At 39.4% G+C, this 21854-nt stretch overlaps 1 protein-coding gene across 1 annotated transcript; it reads left to right on the top strand.

Annotated features, from left to right (window-relative positions):
* Window positions 1-842: 842 nt before the first annotated feature.
* Window positions 843-14862, top strand: LOC121951966 (tissue factor-like). The gene is made up of 7 exons (XM_042498465.1): window positions 843-1030; window positions 2822-2936; window positions 7416-7505; window positions 9378-9484; window positions 10741-10919; window positions 13640-13805; window positions 14484-14862. Exons 1-7 carry the CDS (start codon window positions 964-966, stop codon window positions 14615-14617), a joined length of 858 nt encoding a protein of 285 aa, XP_042354399.1. The 5' UTR covers window positions 843-963; the 3' UTR covers window positions 14618-14862.
* Window positions 14863-21854: the final 6992 nt, after the last annotated feature.

The following is a 21854-nucleotide window of genomic DNA, read 5'->3' as shown; positions in this document are numbered from 1 at the left end:
AGCAACAGGTTCTGTCGGTCTGCGTTGTCAGCTGACAACGTCCAGCAGCGTATCACGCAGATACGGACAGTGATCGTTTGAAAATACCGGAACAAAAGTGTCAGTATTTGACAACTTCAGAATGAAAACAGGCTGAGCTGGCACACCTGAATGAAAAAAACAGCTGCAATTAACAGTTGCATTAGAACTAAGTATTGTTTAGTCTCTCTTCGCATTATTAAGTAAAGAACATGTTTAAAGAAATGGCAAAAAGGCAATGATCACATACATCAGTTGTGGTAAGGATTTAAATGAAAGAAAAGTCAATGTTTAATAATGAGTATTAGAATTGAGATCCCATATCAGGCTAGATTCTGGATGTTCTGAGTCTCCAGTGTTTCTGTGCGAGTTCAGAAAGAGATTAGCATGTTTCCTGGTGAGCTCAAAGTCTGTACAGAATTTGAACCGGACCACATGGGAATAAGTCTTTGAGCTGCCAAGGCAACAGGGCAGCAAGCCGTTTGCTTTTCACAGAAACACAGCTGAATCTATGAGCAGCATGGTGCCAAGAGTCTCCTTCCCACCAAGAAAGATTTAACTCTTTGGTTGTTGTGAGGGAGGGTGTAACCATTACTCACATCTCTGAGAGTCTACACACAGGTCAGTCACACAGGGACAGTTTCCAGGTCTTACAGGGGTGTCGTGCTTTAGCCCAAGGACATTCATGTTCTCAATCAGCACTTCGCTGAAAGGAGGAGTTCAAACTGAGCAAGTCTTTGCAGAATCCCCCATCAGCAGGCAGGCATGTGGGAGGGATCAGCAGGCGGAACGAGGCAAAACCCTCAACAGTCCCCCCAGTTCTCACAGTTACGGAGCAGAAACCAGTGAGCAGCTTAGACCCAGAGGGACAGCTACTACTCCTCAGCTCATAAAACTTTAACAACATCGAGGACTGAAGAAGAAAGGATTTTTAGTTGTGTTAACATGGCATCTGTGAAAACTGTGCTTTATCTGGGAGTCTGTCTATTTGCTGCGATCATCACTACTGCAGGTAAAACCACATGTTCCATTAGATTCAGATAGATAGATAGATAGATAGATAGATAGATAGATGCATGTTCCTAACTTTAAGGAATACTTGACCCACAAAATGACCATTTGTAAATCAGATAGTAACGCTGTGTTACCTTGAGTTTGTGAAGAGGAAGTTGTTGTTCCTGCATGCCTCCACGGAAAATGCCAAACAAACTGATTTATTGATTGATTAGAGACCACTAAACCCATTGAAACATGAGTAAATAAACAATTTAAGAAGAAATCACCCAAATATTAGCAAAAGAGTAGTAAAGAAGTACAATTAACTGATAATTCAGAAAACAAAAAAAAAGCAAAAGAAAAAAAAAAGAAAAGTACATGGAAAAACATGCTTAAAAATAATAATACTATTTTAAAATAATTTCAAATTATTACCAATTTGCTCAGGGTTCAAAAGTTTAAAGGTTTAAATACTTGTGAAAGGCTTTTGAACACAGCACAAAAAAGTGACGTTCATCAAGGTTTCAAAGGGTTAAACAGCAAAACTACATTAAAATGTCCACTTTCAAACTCACACAACTGGTGTGGTGCAATCTCAGTCACATTTATGCAAATACTCAGAACTTCACAACTCATGCATTTTTTACTAAAACCTTAAACTTATCCATGCGCTTTTAAAAACCAGACTTTAGTAATGAGGTTTTGGTCAGAATGCATATGTAGAAAGTACTGAAGTATCTCCTCTTGCTAACTGATATCAAAAGTTGGTCTTAATTGTTGGAAAAGTGAACAACGTTTCCATTGCATAAGGACTTTGTGTGGTAGTATTGATTGTTCCAGGTATTAGGTAAAGCCTCAGACGTTACCAGGGAAACCGATTTATGGCGAGTGAAAAACTTGAGATTTTGACTGAAAAAGAGCAAAAAAATATAAATGGAAAGTGACCATGATATAAGCATGATAACGCACTTGGAGGTGTACATTAAAAAGAATCAGGCCTGCATAAAGGACAGCTCACGCCTCCAAATCGGCCTTTAAAAACAGACATAATCTATTAAGGCAACCTCTAGCTCAGCAGGTACAGTGTGCACCCGATGTAGACCTACTCTGTAGCAGCGGCCTGAGTTCAGTAACAAACCTGCAACCCTTTCAGCCCGTGTCATCCTCGATCTCTTTCCCATTTACATTTCACTCTTCTATATTTACACAAATGCCCCCCCCAAAATACTCTTAAAAATACACATTAGATATAAATTCATATTAAAAATAGAAGTCATGCTCAGGCAATGGAAATGTTTGTGTGGTTATTCCGGCTAGTGTAAAGTGAGTTTAATGAAACAAGAATTCTCAATAGTTTTAGCATTCCGCAGCGGTTTTGTAATCAGTCAGTGTTGTATGTTGGCATTTACCTAATCATGACAAAGCCTTTTTTTTGACATGTGGAAATGTTTCAGCAACTAATGAACCAAACCAAATGTTCCTCCACATTCTTTAGATGCTGCAAGACGTGAACACTTTGGGAACATAACGAAATGGTACAAGAATGTTGTGTGTTTAGTATCTTAAACTGTATAAACAGCATTTATGAGATTGTTTCTATTACAAAGCAGTTTCACTTGAGCTCATATTTCCTTTGCTCTCTGGCTGACTTTAATTGTTAAAAAAAGGACAGGGAGGTGTTTTTTCCAGCTGTTTCATCAACGTTGATAAATGTGATACTTCATTACACTGACAAAACAAACACGGGGGGGGGATTCAGAGAACATGGATGATTAATAATTAATGTTGTGTTACATTTTATTCATAGACAGCGACCTTCTGCCTAAAGCACAAAACGTACGCTGGGTATCTCTGGACTTTAAAACCATCCTCCACTGGACTGTCGAACCATCGAAGTACAAATACACTGTCCTGTACTCGAGGTGAGTCCACACATATACACACACACACACACACACACACACACACAGAAAGAGAAAATCATATTTTTGTTCAAATTGGTCAAATTTGACTAGGGTATAAAATACTTTCAATTGCAATAAAGTTTTTTTAATATTGTGATACTTCTACTTTTTAAAGGGTAACTTCTGTATCAATGTGGACCCTAATTACTCAAGTTTTTTGTGTCTTAGTGTGAAAGCAGTTGCAAAACAGGACGCAAAGTAACCACTCTGGGCATTTGCGCACCGACAATTTACCAATCAAAGTCTTTCTTGTTGCCACTGACAGCCTCAGATTAAGCCTATCATTCTTACTGTCTGTTAACACGGGCAAACCCGACACACATGGCTTACACTGACACTGTGTCCTCAGTTCTAAGCTGAAATTATCTGGGCCAATGTGTTTTAAGGTAAAACTTTGTAAGTTCCATGTAACAGCTACGGACAGTTAAATACCGCTGCGCTACATCCCTTTTCATGTGCTGCTTTCAGATGCTTTTTACAAGTATTCAAACCTTTGAACCCAAATTGGTGCGTGGTTAAAAACAAGGAAAAAGATGCAATTAGCAGTTTGATAAAGATATGATTCATAGATTGCAAGAAAAAAGTAGATTTAAAAAATGACTTCAAAAAAAGCTAGGGCAAAAAAAAGGCTAATAATCATGCATAATTATTATAATTATCACAATTAAGGATTTGAAATTGTTGCAAACTATTACAACTTTTAAGCACTGTTCCCACATCATTTTATTGTTTTCTCTACTTTAAACTGGATTTCAGTTAATTTTCTTGTACTTACTTACTTACTAATTTCTTGCTAATTTTGGGTTAATTTCTACTTTTGTTGCTCATTGTCCTTATGTATTTGAGATAAATCAAGCCTATGTGCTCAGGTTTAAAAACATTAATTATCTTGGCTGCATTATAGACATGTTTTTTAGAATCCAGTGAGAAAAGCTTCATCTCTGGACAGCCCAATTCCTCACACACTGGAGCTCTAGTTTAAAGTAATTTTGGTAATGCTGCCATCTCCTGGTGTTATCACAACACTTCAAACCCAAAATAAATTGATAAGGGCTATACTATAAATTCATCCACGTACACATCTTAATCCTGTCTATTTAAAAAAAGCTTACATCCTTACATCCTTCCTCACTTCTAGGACACAATCAACCAGAGGTCGCTTGACAGACTTCATAAATTATCAATTCAACAGCCTAATAGGCAAAAATACATTTCCACACTTCATCAGAACAGTGGAATAATCTGCCCACAAATCTGAAACAGTATTTAGAGTGGCCTCAAGGAAATGGCTCAAAAGTACCACTTAGCATACTCACTTTTTAATTTGGAGCTTTTATGACCAAGAAAACAAGGACAAAGTAGCAAAAGGACATAGCTACCCCGCTGCCTGCTGTTGATTTTTATGCTGACTTTCTTATTTTGTTCTTGATGTGATGTTTTTATCTTGTGCTGTGCTCAGTGTTTGCAAGAGGAGCACAGTGGAAATGAGCCTTCAGGCTTAAATGTGTGTGTATCTTTGGGGATTCGTGACATGACTGCAGTGCTATGCTACGTGCTTTTTTAGTTATTGAATAAATACAATCAATCAATCATAATTATGGAAAGGATTCCAAAAGAAGGCGGGTTTCCATTAGCCTTCAAATTGCGCAGACTGAAAATGAAAAAATGAAAATGCCACTCATGGAAACGTGTCAGTTTTTTTTTTAAAAAAAACTCATTTTCGCGCATAAAAAGTTTTTACAAATGCATCTGTTTTCAGGTGATTTGAAGAAAGCATTTGGCAAAACTGCAATGGAAACACTTTTTTGGATTTCCTAGGTCACATGATGCTATGTGCTTGTCAGTGGGAACTGGCTCCCTCATGATGCAGCAGGAGCTACAGGAGCTGTTATTGCGTCACATAAGTCTTCAAAAGTTAAGCGGATCATCTGGAAGATTTGAATCTACAATTTCTCTGTGAAATCGTGAACTATCACCTCCCAGGGGCTTGCTTTTCCATTATGGCTTCGCCAACATAGCCTTGAATTAAAAATAATTACATTAGGTTAGATTATCCTTTATCATGACATACACAATCAAACTACAATTAACACACTGTAACCTCCCCGGATCCACACATTAGGTCAAGAAAACACAGGCAACATGATCACACACACATACAATCAGATTACAATTAACACACAATATACCCACCAGTCCACACACCCTGAGAGTATTGTACAATGCCTCAAATCAAATGGATGATAATTACACTGAAGTGCTATACAAGATTATTGCCCTATACATAATAAAAGCACACACACCACTAAGAACTGCACACACACTCCATACAAGTCACCTCATTTACCCTATGTCAGATATTACACAATGCCAAAATACTGCCCTAACACACACACACACACAGACATACACACAGACACACACACACACAGACATACACACAGACACACACACACACACAGACACACTTGATCACCTAGTGCTAAGTAGTTTGATTGATAAAGGGACTGATGAAAATGTGTACCTGTTAAGCTTACAGTTTGGTAACTGGTACCATCTGCCTGAAGGCATCAGCTCATACTCCTTATGTAGGATGTGATTTGGGTCAGTTGTGATTTTTAGGCCCTGCTTCAGTACTGTCTGCTCTAAAATGTCTTGCAGATAAGACAATGGCAATGCGGTGTCTGCAATAGAAATAAAGCTGCTAATGTTTTGAATATCCATCACCATGCTTCTTGAAATGTTATCCGCAGAGTAGAAGTCACAGAACATCACTCAATGTAAATGCAGTCATCTCATTAATACTGAATCCCAAATTGCTCCTGATGGCTGGTCCATCAGTGTGTGACTGTGTATCTAACTGAGTAGCAGGTAGCACCTTGTAGGCACCAGTGGGTGCATGTGACTCATAGTGTGAAAGCTCTTTGATTGGTTGGAAGACTTGAAAGGTACAAGTGCAGATCTATTAATTTTAAGTTTTCCCTTTAAGAAAAGGATCCTTTTTCCATGCTGCCATGTTAATGTGTTGCTTCAGGTAGGCTGAGGAATGTAAATACGCAACAAGAAACCTGAAGGCTTCTCACACTAAGACCCTGCACTCCCATCATTTTCTGCTTAGTCTAGACAACTTCTTATTTTTAACTACAGCAGTTTTAAACTCAGTCCAATTCTTGATGATGACCCTTTTTCATGGTCAAACAAATAAACAGCGAATGAAAATTTTTTTCCACTGGTTAAATAAGCACATTGCTTTGATTCTGTCTCTAAGATTTCAAAGGGGAAAACATGCACATGAAATTGTGTGTAGATGTTTTTTTGGGGGGTTTTTTTGTGTGTGTGTGGGCTTCAAGCAGCAGCAGACTCTAGCGATTGACCCTATTCAGAGCCAGTACACAGTGGACAACCTAAAGCAGGTCATAGTGAGCTTTCACCTCAGCACTCCCAAAAAAATGACGATCCCTCTGCAACACTGACACCTTTAAAATCACCTTACTTAGGTGACATGGACGTGGTCTGATCTGGCACTGTGTTCCTTTGTCTCCAGCACTAGATACTGGAAGTAGATACTCTGTATTTTAAAACCTGAATCTGTAACTTAAAGGTCCAGTGTGTAGGACTCAAGGGGCAAACTGGCAGAAATGGAATATAACAAGAATGTTGTGGGAGTGCAGGAAAGACTGAGTCAAGTGGAGTCTGTTTGCTCTCACTTTAAAACAGCAACTCTAGGACAAGCTCACAGCTAACATGTCAGCTAACCTGTACTCAAAACAAAGCCCTGAAACTCAATTTACCAGAATCCCCCTCTCTAAACTCTGCACTCTGCTTCTTCAAGCAGCAGCAGTCTCTAGCGATTGTCACTATAATGTGGGTCACCACAATGTATTCCTTAGTGTATAATCTCCTGAAAATGAGTATCGTTGTGTTTTTGTCACCTTCGAATGTGCTATTTATATCTACAGAGGGAGCCCATCCTTGTCTCCCCAGATCACCATGTTGCACTGCCATGTTTCTACAGTAGCCCAGAACAGACAGAGGAAACACTGGCTTTAGACAGGGACATTTACATTCTCATGCCAGCCACCAGTTAGCAGCAGCTCTACATTCAGAGCTTCAGAAATACACTGATTTGTAACGTGACACTGCTTTATTTAGTGTTTTTACTGGTTTTAATCACCTGGGGTGTTTGTTTTGCAGACAAAGAGACGTCTGTGGATAATTTGGCTCCTGGTAAAAACCTCCTGGACAACTAACACCAGAAGAATTCTAACCAGGAGAAGTTTTGGCTAGTAGCAATTTGCAATCCTCAGCCCTCGATGCCACTAAATCCTACACACTGTTCCTTTAAATGAATCATGTCAGGGACAAAAGTGCCACACACTGTTTTTTATTCTCTGTAAGGCTTCATTCTCTTGTTTTATCTTGTCATGTGACTTTTAGGAATGGCAGTGACTGGATGGAGATACTGGAATGCACTCGATTGTCGCAGTCAGAGTGTGATTTGTCCATCCACCTCACACCCTACAACAAGTAAGAACATGACCATGATCTCCTCAAGCCCCGAATCAAATCTCACACCCAACACACTGCACAGTCATCTCTAATTTCTAACAACACTCATCTTTTCACATATTCCTGCACAAACATTTATTCCTCTGTTATCAGCAGTATTATGTCCCACCCATCTTTATCTTAGTAACATACATTTTGATGAGGCCGCTCAACTGTAAGTTTGGGACTTCTTAACCCTTCGAAACCTGGACCAGGTTTACAAGCATTTAGATGGACTGTAAACATGGATGAGGGACATGGATCTGGAAGACTTCTCCAAACAAAAACTGAACCACACAACCTCCTCTCCACCACGGAGACAGAGGACAGCCTACACAAACACACGAGAGGCGAAACTCAAGAACATCATCAACACAGAGACACAAACACGCAAAGCATGCAGAGGGCTTCACCACACAGGAACAGGACACACTTTGGGGTGGTCTTGTGGTGGTTCTCTTTTGAGTCATTACACGTCTTTTTGTGGTTTTGTGTCTTCTTGTGGTTGATTACTTTCTCTTTGAGGTGATTTTGTGTCTTTTTGTTGTCTTGTGTCATTTTGTGTCTCCCTGTGATTGGTTTGTCTCTTTTTGTAATCGTTTGTGTATTTTTGACATAATTTTGTTTTTTGTCTTTTTTTTCCACTTTGTAATCGTTTTGTGTCTCTTTGTGATTGTTTTGGCAGTTTTTGTAGTTATCATGTGTCTTTTTTTGGTCGTTTTGTGTTGCTCTTTATTCTTTTCTGTGTCCTTGTGGTGGTTTTGTGTCTGTTTTTGGATGATTTGCCTGCTTTTGTCAGAATTTTGTGTCTTTTTTATGATTGTTTTGTGTCACTTTGTATTCGTTATGTGTCTCCTTGTGGTTGTTTTTTTATATCTTTGTAACTATGCGTCTCCTTGTGGTATTTTTCCTGATTTTTAGTTATTTTGTGTCTTTTTGTTTGGCTGTTTTGTGCAATTTGTATTTATTGTATGTCTCCTCGTGGTTATTTTATGTATCTTTGTAGTTGCTTTGTGCATCTTTGTGGTTGTTCTGTTTCTCTTTGTGGCTGTTTTGTTTCTCCTTGAGGTTGTTTTGTGTATCTTTGTCATCATTTTGTTTGTGTATGCGGTTGTTTTGCCTCTTTTTGTAGTTATCTTGTGTCTTTTTTTGTGTCACTTCGTATTCGTTTTGTGACTTCTTGTGGTTGTTTTGTGTATTTTTGTAGTTGTTATGTATGTATCTCTTTGTAGTTCTTCCTGTTTTTTAGTTATTTTGTGTCTTTTTTTGGCCGTTTTGTGTCACTTTGTATCAGTTTCCTTCAGCTTCTCCTTGTGGTTGTTTTGCGTGTCTTTTATCGTTCGTTTTGCCTGCTTTTGTATTAATTTTGTGTCTTTTTGCAGTTCTTTTGCATCTCCTTGTGGTCTTTGTGTTTCTCCTTGCTAATTTGAGTAACATTTTGCAAGTGATTGCCGGGGAGCCCAATGATAATTTCAGCCCCGGCGCCTGTACCTGATAGGCACCTTCAGAAATCCACTGAACTTAAAAACTTTGAATGGCTATTGCTAGAAAAGTAATCATGAAAGTCTTAAGAATTATAACTTATAAGATGATCATTTTTGCAGCGACTTATCAAAAACTATAAAAACAACATAAATTTTTTTTATCATTTTGTCCTTCTCACATTATTACCTGCCCTCTGCTTACGGCAAGCCCTCAAACATGTTTTTGTTAGATAAATCTCAATTTCTACTGTATTACTTTAGAGTTTTGGCCTCATTCCAATACTTATGTGCAAAATCCAAACCGTCTGCATGTTGAATACATATCACACATACCTCCATCTCATACCTCTGCCCTCGTGTTTGACAGGTTCTTCACTGCAGACATCAAAACCGAGCCTGAGAGTTTGGACTACGACTACGACCTGGAGGAGTTCCCTCACACTGAGTCCCCACCCTTCAACCCTTATAAAGACAGTAAGTAATGCATGCTGGCTCACTCACACACACACACACACACACACACACACACACATAATATCCACACCTAACACATACTACAGTGGTTGAGACGGTAGGAGGCATATTTATGTCTTCAATTTCCGAAAATGGCCCTGAGAGAAAAACATATTGTGACACAACTTCTGCAGATCCTAGTCCTGCTCTTGCCTGCTGTTTTTCCTCTGCCTCATGCCAACTCTCCTGTCATGCACATCCAGCCTCTCCCTCCTCCCCTGCACTAACTTCTCTCCTGCCTTTCCCATAAATAACCCTCCCCCTCCTCCTACCTGCTCACCTGTTCTTACTTAACCTCAAAACTTATACTCATGCATTTTGGCCTTTTGTTCACTAACAAATTTCATTTAAGGGCTTTGAAATCACATCTTTTGCAATAGTCTGCACTTGCTGAAGCCTTTCAATAACTCTGTTTCCACTGGTGATGAGAAAAAATGAAAAAATGTACATAGACCAGCAAATTCAAATCTGTGACAGAGAAATCTGATCAAAAACTGAAACAACAGTTGACTCTGGAACTCTCATATCAAAGACAAAGTGGCTGGGATCTTTGTGTACAACTGCACAAAGCAGTGTGTTTTTTACGTTTTTAATAAAATCTGGATTTTACTTTATCCTATGTAGACATTGGTGGCTAATTTTATTGTGTTTAATCTTGTTTATTTACTGTTAAGGTAGGGTGTTTGGCACATTTTACACACTTTTCATCCTTTATTTTTTGATCATTCTGGCTGCATGTGGCATACATTTTGGCAAGATCGTGCATTTTTGTTTAATCTTGGAATTTCCAAGATGTTAAGTGCAAAAAATGCTCCATTGAAACCCATTCAAAGTGACATTTTTGATCCCACAGCCATCAAAGCATTAAAGTATGTGTTGTATTATTTCTGGGTGTCATTCTGGGCTTTTGCCTTGGAATTTGTCATTTTTACTGTTTTCCACCTGATGATGTCATTTTTACTATATTTGTTGTTAAAAAAATAAGTCAATAAAAGTAGAAACTAAAATTAATGTAGAATATTTTTTAAAGCTTGATTTTGAAAAGTGCATGTTTTGCGCAGAGCGACACAAGTGTGTGTAATATTAAAGCGGGTCCTAAGGGTTAAATTATTGAACACCACAGTGCTTGTAAAACTTACTCACATCCTGCAGCTTTATGAAGAAGACAGTTGAACCCAGATTGAAAAGCCTGACAGGTGGTGTCGTCCTCTCCTCAGGTAACATCAGTGCGGTGAACTTCACTGTGGAGGCTGCGGATGAGAGCAGAGCCATTGTGAACATCATCGATCCCCTGACCAGCATTCATCAGGGCAAAAAGCAGCTCAGCATCAGAGACATCTTTAAAAAAGACCTCAAATATAAGATCATCTACTACAAGGCTGGAAGCACAGGCAAGGTACAGTATGCAGCTCCCAACACTGACACCAGCTGACAAAGAGTCTCACCACAGTACTGAAAACTAACAAATATTACTCAGTGCCTACTAGAATGATCATAGAGTTAAGTGTTAATGTGCTGAATTTATGTAGTTCAGTGGCTGGATATTTCAGATATACACTGTTATTTAAATTAAGATATAATTGGCCTTAACCCCTTGGAACCAAGATCGACATCACTTTCCTTGTGCTGCATTCAGACACCCTTCGCAAGGATTTCCACCTCTGAATTTGCAGCAAAAAACATGGGAAGAAAAGGCAATAAGCTACTTGGCGAGAAGCTTTCTGCAAATTAAAATAATGAAAAAAAAAGCTAGATTTAGATTTTTTTTAGAACTAGAATTCTGTTTGCAATATTTATATATTACAGTCACTCATTGCCTTCTTCTGATGTTTTTGAAAAAAAAAACCCATCAAGCCAACACAGACTGATTTCCAAAAAAGTTGGAACACACCGGTTTTCTAATCTTTTTTTGACCTTCCATCAAATGCAGTCCAAAAAAAGGATATTTGATTTCCAAACTGATAAATGTTTTTAGGGTTGTTTCTTTTTTTTTTTTTTGTAAAGATACAGTTATTCTGAATTTGATGCCTGCAACATGTTCCAAAAAAGTTTTGACAAGAACAACAAAAGAATGGGAAAGTTGTGGCATGCTCAAACAACAGCTGGAATATAAAACCTCTGCAGTTCAAATCATGTGAGGTGACACAGGGATTTGGTCCAGAGAAAGGTGCTGAGAAAAACAGCCTTACAACCACACCTGCTCTCCCCTGCTGTATAAAATACATAAAGGAAAAGATGCTCACAAATATGGAGTAGCATACACTGACAGCACTCAAACGTCTGTACATCTGTGTAGTACATATCATGCTGCAGTAGCGAGTGAGTTTAAAGTCATAAAAGTCTGGAAGCGCGGCTTAACAGCTATCCTAGCTCAGTGTAAAGGGCCGTCCACACCAAACCCTAAAACTAGAACCGTGACTATAACCATAACGATGTGAGCATCCACACTGATGACCAATAACGTTCAGTAAACAGCAGCACAGATCTCGCGTTACACACTCGATGAAAATGGATGTTGATGAGCTGCCCACTAATAACTTTCGTGGTTCAGTGACAGGACAGTCGCTCTGTGCTGCCTCCCACTGTTAGCTGAAGCACCGTCACACGGCAGAAATTAGCCTAGCGGCTAACGGAGGTTAGCATAACCGTTGACATGTAGGCTGTAATTTCCACAGTTTCTCACTCACCGCGGGTTTACGTCTCTGCGGCTCCCGACAGAACAGTTCGGTTGAATTTTAGCCTAAAAGCCCGTTTTTTTTTATCACAACATTGCTGAAATTGAGCAGCTAATGTTAATGTTGCTGTAACAAGTCAGCTCAGTAGGATACCTGTAGAGGCGGATACGTCATTTTATGCTGCCTTCACGTGCTCCTCGGAAGTATCGCATTTACCGTATTTACCACTTACGAGCACATGAGCGGCCCCTCAAAACTGTAATTAGGAGTGTTACATTGGGAAATGTAGACGATGCCGAGTTGTGACGTTTGCGTGACGTTTCAGGCGGTTTCAGGGCAGCAGAAATGGCAGAAAGCATCCTTCTTAACGACCAAAAGTGCGTATTAATGTACCAAAAAAAATTCATACTTTTTTTTTTTTTTAATTTTGTATTTCATCAACTTCAGCCATAAATAAAAATACAAAATACTCAATAACTGTCATATTTTTTTAACCCTTTAATAACAAAAAACTTTATTTGACAAAATGTATTGATATATCACTTGCTTTGACAGCAATAATATTTACAAAATCCAAATAAACAGTCCACAGGGTGTGGTTGTAAAAATGTTTTTTTTAAAGTAAGAAAAATGGAGAAGAAACTTAAGCAAATTGAAGGCACATCTATAATAATGCAGTCTATTTAAGAATCACAACACAATTCACAGATGGAGGTGTCTCCCTGGTAAGGTCTATTCAGGGGTACTGGAGCGTAGTCGAACCTCAGATTTAGGAGGAGCAATGCGGTTTTCATCCTGGTCGTGGAACTGTGGACCAGCTCTGGACCCTTAGGCAGGGTCCTTGAGGGTGCATGGGAGTTTGCCCAACCAGTCCACATGTGCTTTGAGGACTTTGGGTAGTGACCGAGAAAACAAGGGTACAGACCGAGGGTACAAGTGGCCGAAATGAGCTTCCTCCATTGGGTGGCTGGGCTCTCCCTTAGAGACAGAGTGAGAAGGTCGGTCATCCGGGAGTAGCTCGAAGTAGAGCCGCTGCTCCTCTGCATTGAGAAGAGCCAGATGAGGTGGTTCGGGCATCTACTTAGGATGCTTCCTGGACGCCTCCCTGGTGAGGTGTTCAGGGCACGTCCCACCGGTTGGAGACTCCGGGGAAGACCCAGGACACGCTGGAGAGACTATGTCTCTCAGCTGGGCTGGGAACGCCTCGGGATCCCCCGGCAAGAGCTGGACGAAGTGGTCGGGGAGAGGGAAGTCTGGGCTTCCCTGCTTAGGCTGCTGCCCTCACAACCCAACCCTGGATAAGTGGTAGAAAATGGATGGATGGATGGATGGAAGGAAATATAAATGCAGTAGTCAAATCAAGAAGTGCTGAATGTCTAAATGCATGGTAAGTGAAATAGATGTTAACTAGCCTATGTAATATTTCCTTCTTACCTCTTAGAGAGAAGTCATATCTGACACCAGTACAACAGAGGTGACGAAGCTGGACGCAGGACAGAGTTACTGCTTCATGGTGGCCGCTTTCATCCCGAACAGACGCAAAGCTACCCAGCAGGGAGCCTGGAGCATCCAGCAGTGCACACCTGGAGAAATTAATATCCTGCAAGGTGCGTATACACTAAAATACACAGTGTGTGCTCTTTGTAAGAACTGGAGGCCAACATCAGCCTCAAATAAGGACAGGTAGGATTTATTTGCACTCCAGCACTCATGTGACACTGCAGACTCCCATTGCCTGGGGTCCACCGCGGGGTCTCTGACAGGACACCAGCATTGGTTCCAGTTCCTGAAAACTGAAAGTGAACATTTTGGCAAAACAAGGTTTGGGAGCATAGTCAGGTCATGAGTCCTGCTTGAGGCTTTTATGGATAAGTAGTTCTTTTGTCTGGTGTGCGTAGAGAACTCTGCAGCTGACGCACGCAGTGGTTAAGCCTCTAATGGCTTTCTTGTAAACCAGCATGGTTCTGTTCACTGTCACACCATGAACCTGACAAACAGGCCTCATAAAACATTGGCTCAGCTGATTGTCTTGTGAAGAAACAAAAGTAGAGCTGCAAAATCATGCTTAAAAAGAGCTAAAAATCAAAGTTGTTGTTACCTCAGTGGTGTCTCTCAGATGCTTTCTGTGTGACTGGATTAAATGTGGCAGAGAAAATTCTTGTCATAATTCAGCTTGCATTATGACGAGTCATTTAAAGCATAATTTTCTTTGAATTATGACACAGAATCAGTTTTATTAGATGAATCTGTGTGCCTGACTGATCTGTGACTGATTGTCTCTGCAGATTTGAGTCTGGGAGCGTGGGTCGGTATAGTCTTCATTCTGCTCACAGTTCTCATCATCATCATCACAGTGACGGTCCTCTGCTGCAAATGCTGCCGACAGAAGAACCCATCTCAGCAATCGGCAACTATTTAATGTGCTTGTGTGTGTGTGTGTGTGTGTAGGTGTCTGTGTATCACAGGGAGCTGGTCTCCCATCAGTTTTCTATCTCCTTTCTGTTTTTAGGAAAACACTATTTGACATTGCTCTGCTGTGCATTTACAGTGTATTGTAGTTTGCACTTTTTTTATTTCATATTTACATATTTACATGAATGTGAGCATGTGCAGCTTTCTCTGACTATGCAGTAAGAAATCTTTTTTCAATTTTATACTATGATAACCACCTCTGCCTGTCTTGCATTTGTCCTGTGTGTGAGATCATTAATACATAAAGAATCATGTCTACCTTAGTTTTTAAATAACAAATGCTGAGCGAAGGAGCAGCTACAACTGGAAGAGCTTTGTTAGAGAGAGGTTTTAATGTTTGTCCACCTGTTAGAGTGTATGAGTGCAGACTAAATGTGTAACATTCCCTCACAATTTTATTAACAAATCTAACTATATTTTTTAACCTTAAACTAATCTCAGTTTTAACTGGTTGTGGCAGTCTAGTTGCCCTCACTTTCTTTCCTCAAGGCATGTTTTTAATAATTTTTCATTCTTTCAATTCAACATTTCTGTAACCATATTCAAGTTCAGGGTTTTTTAGGGTTTTTTGGTGTGTGCTGCATTCAAATGCCTCTCACAAGCTATTTCATACTTTGACACCAATGCAAGTTAGTTTGATATCATTCAAAAAACATGGAGAAAAATGGCAATGAGCAACTTGGCAAGAAATGTCCCACAAATTGCATGAAATTAGTAAAGGGTGAAAAAAACCCCCCGGAAAATTAGTTTTAGATACAGGAGGTGAATAATCAGAACATTATGAAAAACAACAAACAAAATCCATGTATATATTTATTTAACTTTCATTTTCTTGTTTTTTTTCCCCCCATTTTTCTTTCTTTCTTTTTATTATTATTATAATTTTTTTTTTCAGGGAATTTTTTCGTAGCTTTTGACTTATTTTCTAGTATTTTTTTTAGACATGTTGTGAAGTTACTCATTGCCTTCTCCCCAACTTTTGAAAGAAATCAAACCAATTTGCTCAGGTTTCAAAGGGTTTAAGTTCTGCAGGAGCAGATCCAAATCACCACTGACAGACAATAAAAGAAGCTCACTAGTGGCCCCCAGTGGCTGTCCTTTGAAACTACAGCAACATCAGCAAAATCTTCACTACTAATCCAGATTCATGTATATTTTTTTGCCTTATATGTTGAAACTCATTCAGACTCTTTTATTCTTTGACTTTTTTTAAGTCACAAGTGTAACTTTTGTTGATCAAAAGGACTGAAAAGCAATAAAACATAAAAAAATGAAAAGCTATGTATCTCTCTCTCTCTCTCTCTCTGTCTCTCTCTCTCTCTCTCTCTCTCTCTCTCTATATATATATATATTGTTATATATTACCATAAACATTCAAGCATCTATAACACATGGAATGTAATGAATGGCAATCAAGACATCTTGAAATTCAGCCATTAAGCTTGTAACTTTTTTAGTTTATGACAGAAATGTGTGTGCATGCATGTGTGTGTGTGTGTGTGTGTGTGTGTGTGTGTGTGTACATGGCTTCAGGTGATGATTATTGTCAGGGTGTTCCAGCGCCCCCAAGTGGCCAAAAACATGTTTCTGGTAGTTTGTTGATACTGCTGCTCATTAACCAAATGTCTCAAGCGTAAACTCATCTGTCATGTTTTTATTGAACAGACATGCATGAACAAAGACACAAATTCAAAAGTAAATCTGCAAAAAAACAGCACCATTCTTTTGTGACACTGATCGCTTAAAGACAAACCAGATCTCACGGTGGAATTATAGATGAATTTTATTTTGTAATTTTTCCAACACAGAATCTCACAATTAACACATCAACACGTACACATACAACATCACACACTAATGTATTATCATGACGAGAAACCACGGCCTCACCATGGCTAAACACACAGGTTCTTTTGAATATCACTTCACTCAGTCATGGCTTTTAAAGAGCATACATCATAGAAAACACACACATACACACACATACTGCAATGAAAATGAATGAATGAAAAGCTCCAGAAGCAGCTTCATCTTCTCTGAATCTCTGCACAGTATCGCTGCGCTCACGACTGCCTTCAGTGATGCTCTCATCACTTTCATATCTTCATCATGTAACATATATATTATAACAGCCTGTACATAAAGAAATACAAAAATGCATCCATTCAAAAATAAATACAAAAATAAATAAATAAATAAATATGTCAGCAACATGAAATGATTTAGCAAAACAAAAAAATAAAGATAAATGGTCTTTTTTACAGTTCACGGGGTGACATGTTTATTGTGCTACATGTGCCTATGTACAGTGATACGTTTTCAACATTTCAGCGACCATCCATCATTCAAACAACCTGTTTTAGCTTTGGAGAGTGGATGGTTGATTTTACTCTGCTCAGACGTAGAAACACGATCCCACTTTTAAAAAATCATGCTTAAAGGGAGAGGATTGCCTAAAGTTACCTTTTTTATTATTCCTCTTTGATAACTGTTTTGCACCAAACCACAAAAGTCAGATTCCCTGTATGTGTAAATGTACTTGGCAATAAAACCTGATTCTGATTCTGACGTTATCTCCATGGCAAAGCAAAGTTCAATCAATATTAGTGAACATGAGACACTCTTTTTTTAAAGCCCTAAAATCAGAGAAACTTTGTTTGTTTTCTATTTTATACCTTAATGAACTTAATTCTATTACAGTGTTACCAGTTAGTATGCCATGACATCACAAATTTGAATTTTAGCACTCAGGAGATAGTTGTTCTTGTTGACTCATATCTTTGGACTGTCTTGAACCACAGGAAAATAGTGTATGAATATTGGAAATGAGCATAGCTCCACTTCGAAACACAACTGTTTGGAGAGCTGTCTGATTCTGGCTGAGAATGTGAACTAAGCTGTTGCTTTTTATGATATACTCGGAGTAGAATATTTGACATATTTAGTACTCTTCTGGCAGAATTTATCATGATGACCAACTTTAGTATGTCCTGGATTTTGTTTCTGTTACTGCGGTCCCTTAATGTATGCAGAAATGCAGGAAATTAATTTCCAATTGCGTTTTTTTTTCTTTTGAGGGAGGACCAAAGAAAACCTCAGGAACAAACCCTAAAAATTGGAAATGAATTAGCATTTTAGCACCTCTGATTCCCTTGTCTCAAAGGCAATGTTTAGTTATTTTTAACTGCGTTGAGAGTTAACACGAGCTGAAGAGACTTTCACGTTTTGTTCTACGACATAAAATAAGGCAGTTAATACCCCGCTGCGTACTCTAACACTTTTATGGCTTAAAAAAAAAAAGTTGCTAAATAAGACTACAGAAAGAGCTAATGAAGCTAAAGAGCACCGAACATGTTTTTATCGCTTCGTAGTGGCAAGGTGACCGTAGTGTAGTTTGTTTTAGCCTAGTATTAGTTTTTTACTTCTGGCGATTACAATTAGGCTTCAAAAATCCTGAAAGTAGTGTTCAGTTTTGAAGTTTATCTTGCTGAATAAATTGTTTAAGTATCATAAACATTTGTTTGAGTTTATTTTCTGCAATGATCCAAATTGCAATGGAAAAATCCCATTTGCTTTTTGACGAGGGAGCCAGGGCAATGTTAGCTTTCGGGTTGGCCTACAGAAAAACATCAGCCCTAAGGCACTCTATAGACTTTATCGATGGACAGCATGACAGCTTGCCAAAAGTGAAGCCAAAACATCTAGATCGCGCCCCTGGCTACAGTAAAGGTCATTACTCCGCCTCCTGTTAGGGAATGGGACATAGGCCAAACTAAAAAATCAAAGTACACACCAAATCATTTTTCCTAAAGATGATTTCTGTCATTTTAGGTAGTTTTTTTTATCATCCTGATAATTTTTCAAGTCTTTTTTGTGATAAGTTTGTTTTTTTCAGTTGTTATTTGATGCTATAAAAATGGGATTCAACATCATGATTGACAGCTGTGTGTGCCAATTGGTGTGCTTTTGTTAAATGGCACCGCTTGTATTTGGTCAGATGGGTGTATGGGCGAGCACTCGAGTCTCAAGATCGAGACTGGGATACTTTGGCTTCATTTCTGTATCAGGGCCGGCTCTTGACATAGGCGATATAGGCGGTCGCCTAGGGCGCCATCTACTGGAGGGGCGCCGCCACGCCGCCAGTCCCCCTTGGCCTCGAGGGAATATAATAATAAAATACAATTTTTCTATGCCTACTGGAGCCCTCACTTAGTGTTTTCTGTCTAGAAAAAAATATATATATATTAACATTACAAATAAATAAACAGTGACATGTTCCTAAATTATGTGTGAGCATGTGATGTGTCGTCGGGTGCAGAGGTGCGTAGGTGGGGGTTAGGGTTAGGGCACCTAGGGCACCAAATTGGGTAGTGCCAGCCCTGTTCTGTATAGAAGGGTAAGTCGAGATGTGTTTCCATCTTTATATACCATCTATGACGAGGACCCCAAAGACTCCCCATTTTATTGTCTCCTCAGTACTTCTCAAACCAAAGCTACATTATCGATTTACTGTAACAAACTAATTTCTTCAATCTGTAGAGCCTGCACACTGAGGCCTCTCACACATGAATGTCTTGGTGATACGATGTGTACATGAACTTGCATTGTCTGGACTGCACATGTTTACAAAGTGTCAATAATCACAGAATGTTTGCTCTTACAGGGTTCACAGTGTTGTCATGCAATCATGGCAGATAGTAATGAGGTAGGCGTGAACGGAGACTTAATATTAACTAAAAATGCCTGCTGAGTCTGGTCCACTGTGAGGGTAGACTGTCATATAGAGAGTATACTGTAGATTTATCATGTGCATAGGACACACCAAGATTCACATTATTCATCTTATATATAAGAATATTTCTATATATGTATATGTAACTGTACTTGTATGAAGCGGTTACATGGTGTATTGAATGTACAGTGCTTTGCAGACCAGACGATAACATGTACTGGTTACACAGTAGTCATGGACTGTTTCTTACAGCAAGCAGAAACAGAGCTTTGTTTCAGTTCAGAGTTTCAGTTCATGGTTTCATTTTCCAGCTGCAACCTTACAGTCATAGTTAACTCTTACTAGGCAGGTTTCCATTACAGATTTTCTCAAAACTTAAGCCATATTTTCGAAAGTTGATAAAACACAGTTGCGAGATGACTGCATTTCCACTGAGTGATGTTCTGCGACTTCTCCTCTGGTGATAACATTCCAAGAACCATGGTGATGGATGTTCAAAACATCAGCAGCTTTATTTCTATTGCAGCCACCAAACTAGCCGTCATTAATTCCAATCCAAGGTCACGTAGACGTGTGATGGAGCCATAATGGAAAGACAACCCCCTTATACAAGTACGTGGGAGCGGCCACGTATGAAGGATTTCTCAGAGGTGATTGTCACGATTTCACAGAGGAATTGTGGATTCCAAACTTCCGGATGATCGGCTCAACTTTTGAAGAGTTATGTGATGCAATAACAGCTCTTGTAGCTCCTGCTGCATCATGAGGGAGTCAGTTCCTACTGACAAGCATATAGCCATAGCATCACGTGACCTAGAAAAGACTAAAAAAAATTTGCGTTGCAGTTTTTTGAAATATGACTTTTTGGTAGCCCCTGAAATACCACCTCAGGCGAGCGCAAAAACTTTTTTGTGATAAAGGGGAGTTTTTTTTCGAAATTGACGTGTTTCCATTAGGGATATTTTCTATTCGCAGTTCCAATTTGCACAATTTGAGAGGGTTAATGTAAACCCGCCTAGTGCTCTAACAGCTTCAAACAGCAGACAGGCATGATTACTGGTGGACATAGAGGAGCATCGAGCAGATTAAGAGCCACATATTTCCTTCAGATGAAGATATCAAGCTCAAAGGTTATGATATGCCAATGTTGTGTTCACAACTAACTTGTTTCTGTCCTCAAGAGACAAAATAAAACCACTTATTGCAGGTTTAACAAAAGAATGATGAGAAATCTTTTACTATATGCAGGACTTAGAAACGTCTCTCCTCACCCAGAGCCATTCGAAGACAGCTAAATTGGACATTTCAGTCTTCAGAGGCAGCCAAACCTAAGTCCATGCTATCAGAGCGGTTAGGACTATGTCTATCATAAAGCCCCTATGTCTCTGTGCTCACTCGGCCTCTCGGATGTCTTTGGTTCAATGAGGGTAAACGTGTTGGAGGTGATTTTCTCACTGGCCTATCAGACCCTCCCTTCAGTGCATTTCTGCTGGGCGAACAGCGCCCTGCTTGTGCCAGATTCAACCTGCTGACTGAGTCTAGCTGTGTCCCAGTTCCACACTTCATACTAACTCTAAGCAGGTTAAGTATGAAGCATGTTCACACTAAATTACTGTCAATATATTAAAAGGTGTCAGTATGCTTAGTAAATCCCCTTAATTTTTGAGTGTGCTGTGGTTGTTAACTTTCGCACAAAGGGAATAATGAGCTGCTCACAAGTGAAACAGGACAGCACGAGTGAAAAAGCTTCAGGGAACCAAAGTGTGAAAACATTGCAAAGTCTCATTGGTAGTGGTAATCCAAAAAAATCTTGTGTGATTTCCTGTTGGTGAATACTGTGAGACAAATTTAGTGACTACATTTACATGCACACTAAAATTCTAATATTATTCTTTATGTGACGGTTTTCTGAATGTGATGATGGTCAAGTAAACAGCATATTCAGTTTGGATATTTCAAATTTGGTCTTTTTTTTGTCGATTGCAGCATTTTCTGTTTAAGACGTTTGATTCCATTCCATTTTTTTGTCCAATTATGCGGGCCAGGTCTAAGGGGCAGCAGGCTGAGCAAAGCAATCCAGTTGTCCCTTTCCAGCTCCTCCTGGGGGACCCCAAGGTGGTCTCAAACAAGATGAGATATATAATTCCTCCAGCTTGTTCTGGGTCTGCCAGGGGCAAACTACCAGTTGGACGTGCCCAGAACACCTCTACTCGGAGGCGCCAATGAGGATCCTGATCAGATGCCTGGACTTCCTGAACTGGCCCCTTTCGACACAAAGCAGCAGCAGCTCTACTCTAAACTCCCTCCAGATGTCTGAGCTCCTCACCTTATCTCTATGGCTGAGCCCAGACACCCTACAGGGGAAACTCATTTCGGTGCCTGTATCTCATTCTTTTGGTCACTTCCCAAAGCTCATGACCGTAGGTAAGGGTTTGGACGTAGATGGACCAGT

The sequence above is a fragment of the Plectropomus leopardus genome, chromosome 12 (genome assembly GCF_008729295.1).
Source record: "Plectropomus leopardus isolate mb chromosome 12, YSFRI_Pleo_2.0, whole genome shotgun sequence".
NCBI classification, from domain to species: domain Eukaryota; kingdom Metazoa; phylum Chordata; class Actinopteri; order Perciformes; family Serranidae; genus Plectropomus; species Plectropomus leopardus.
This window is presented reverse-complemented; position numbering and strand designations above follow the sequence as displayed.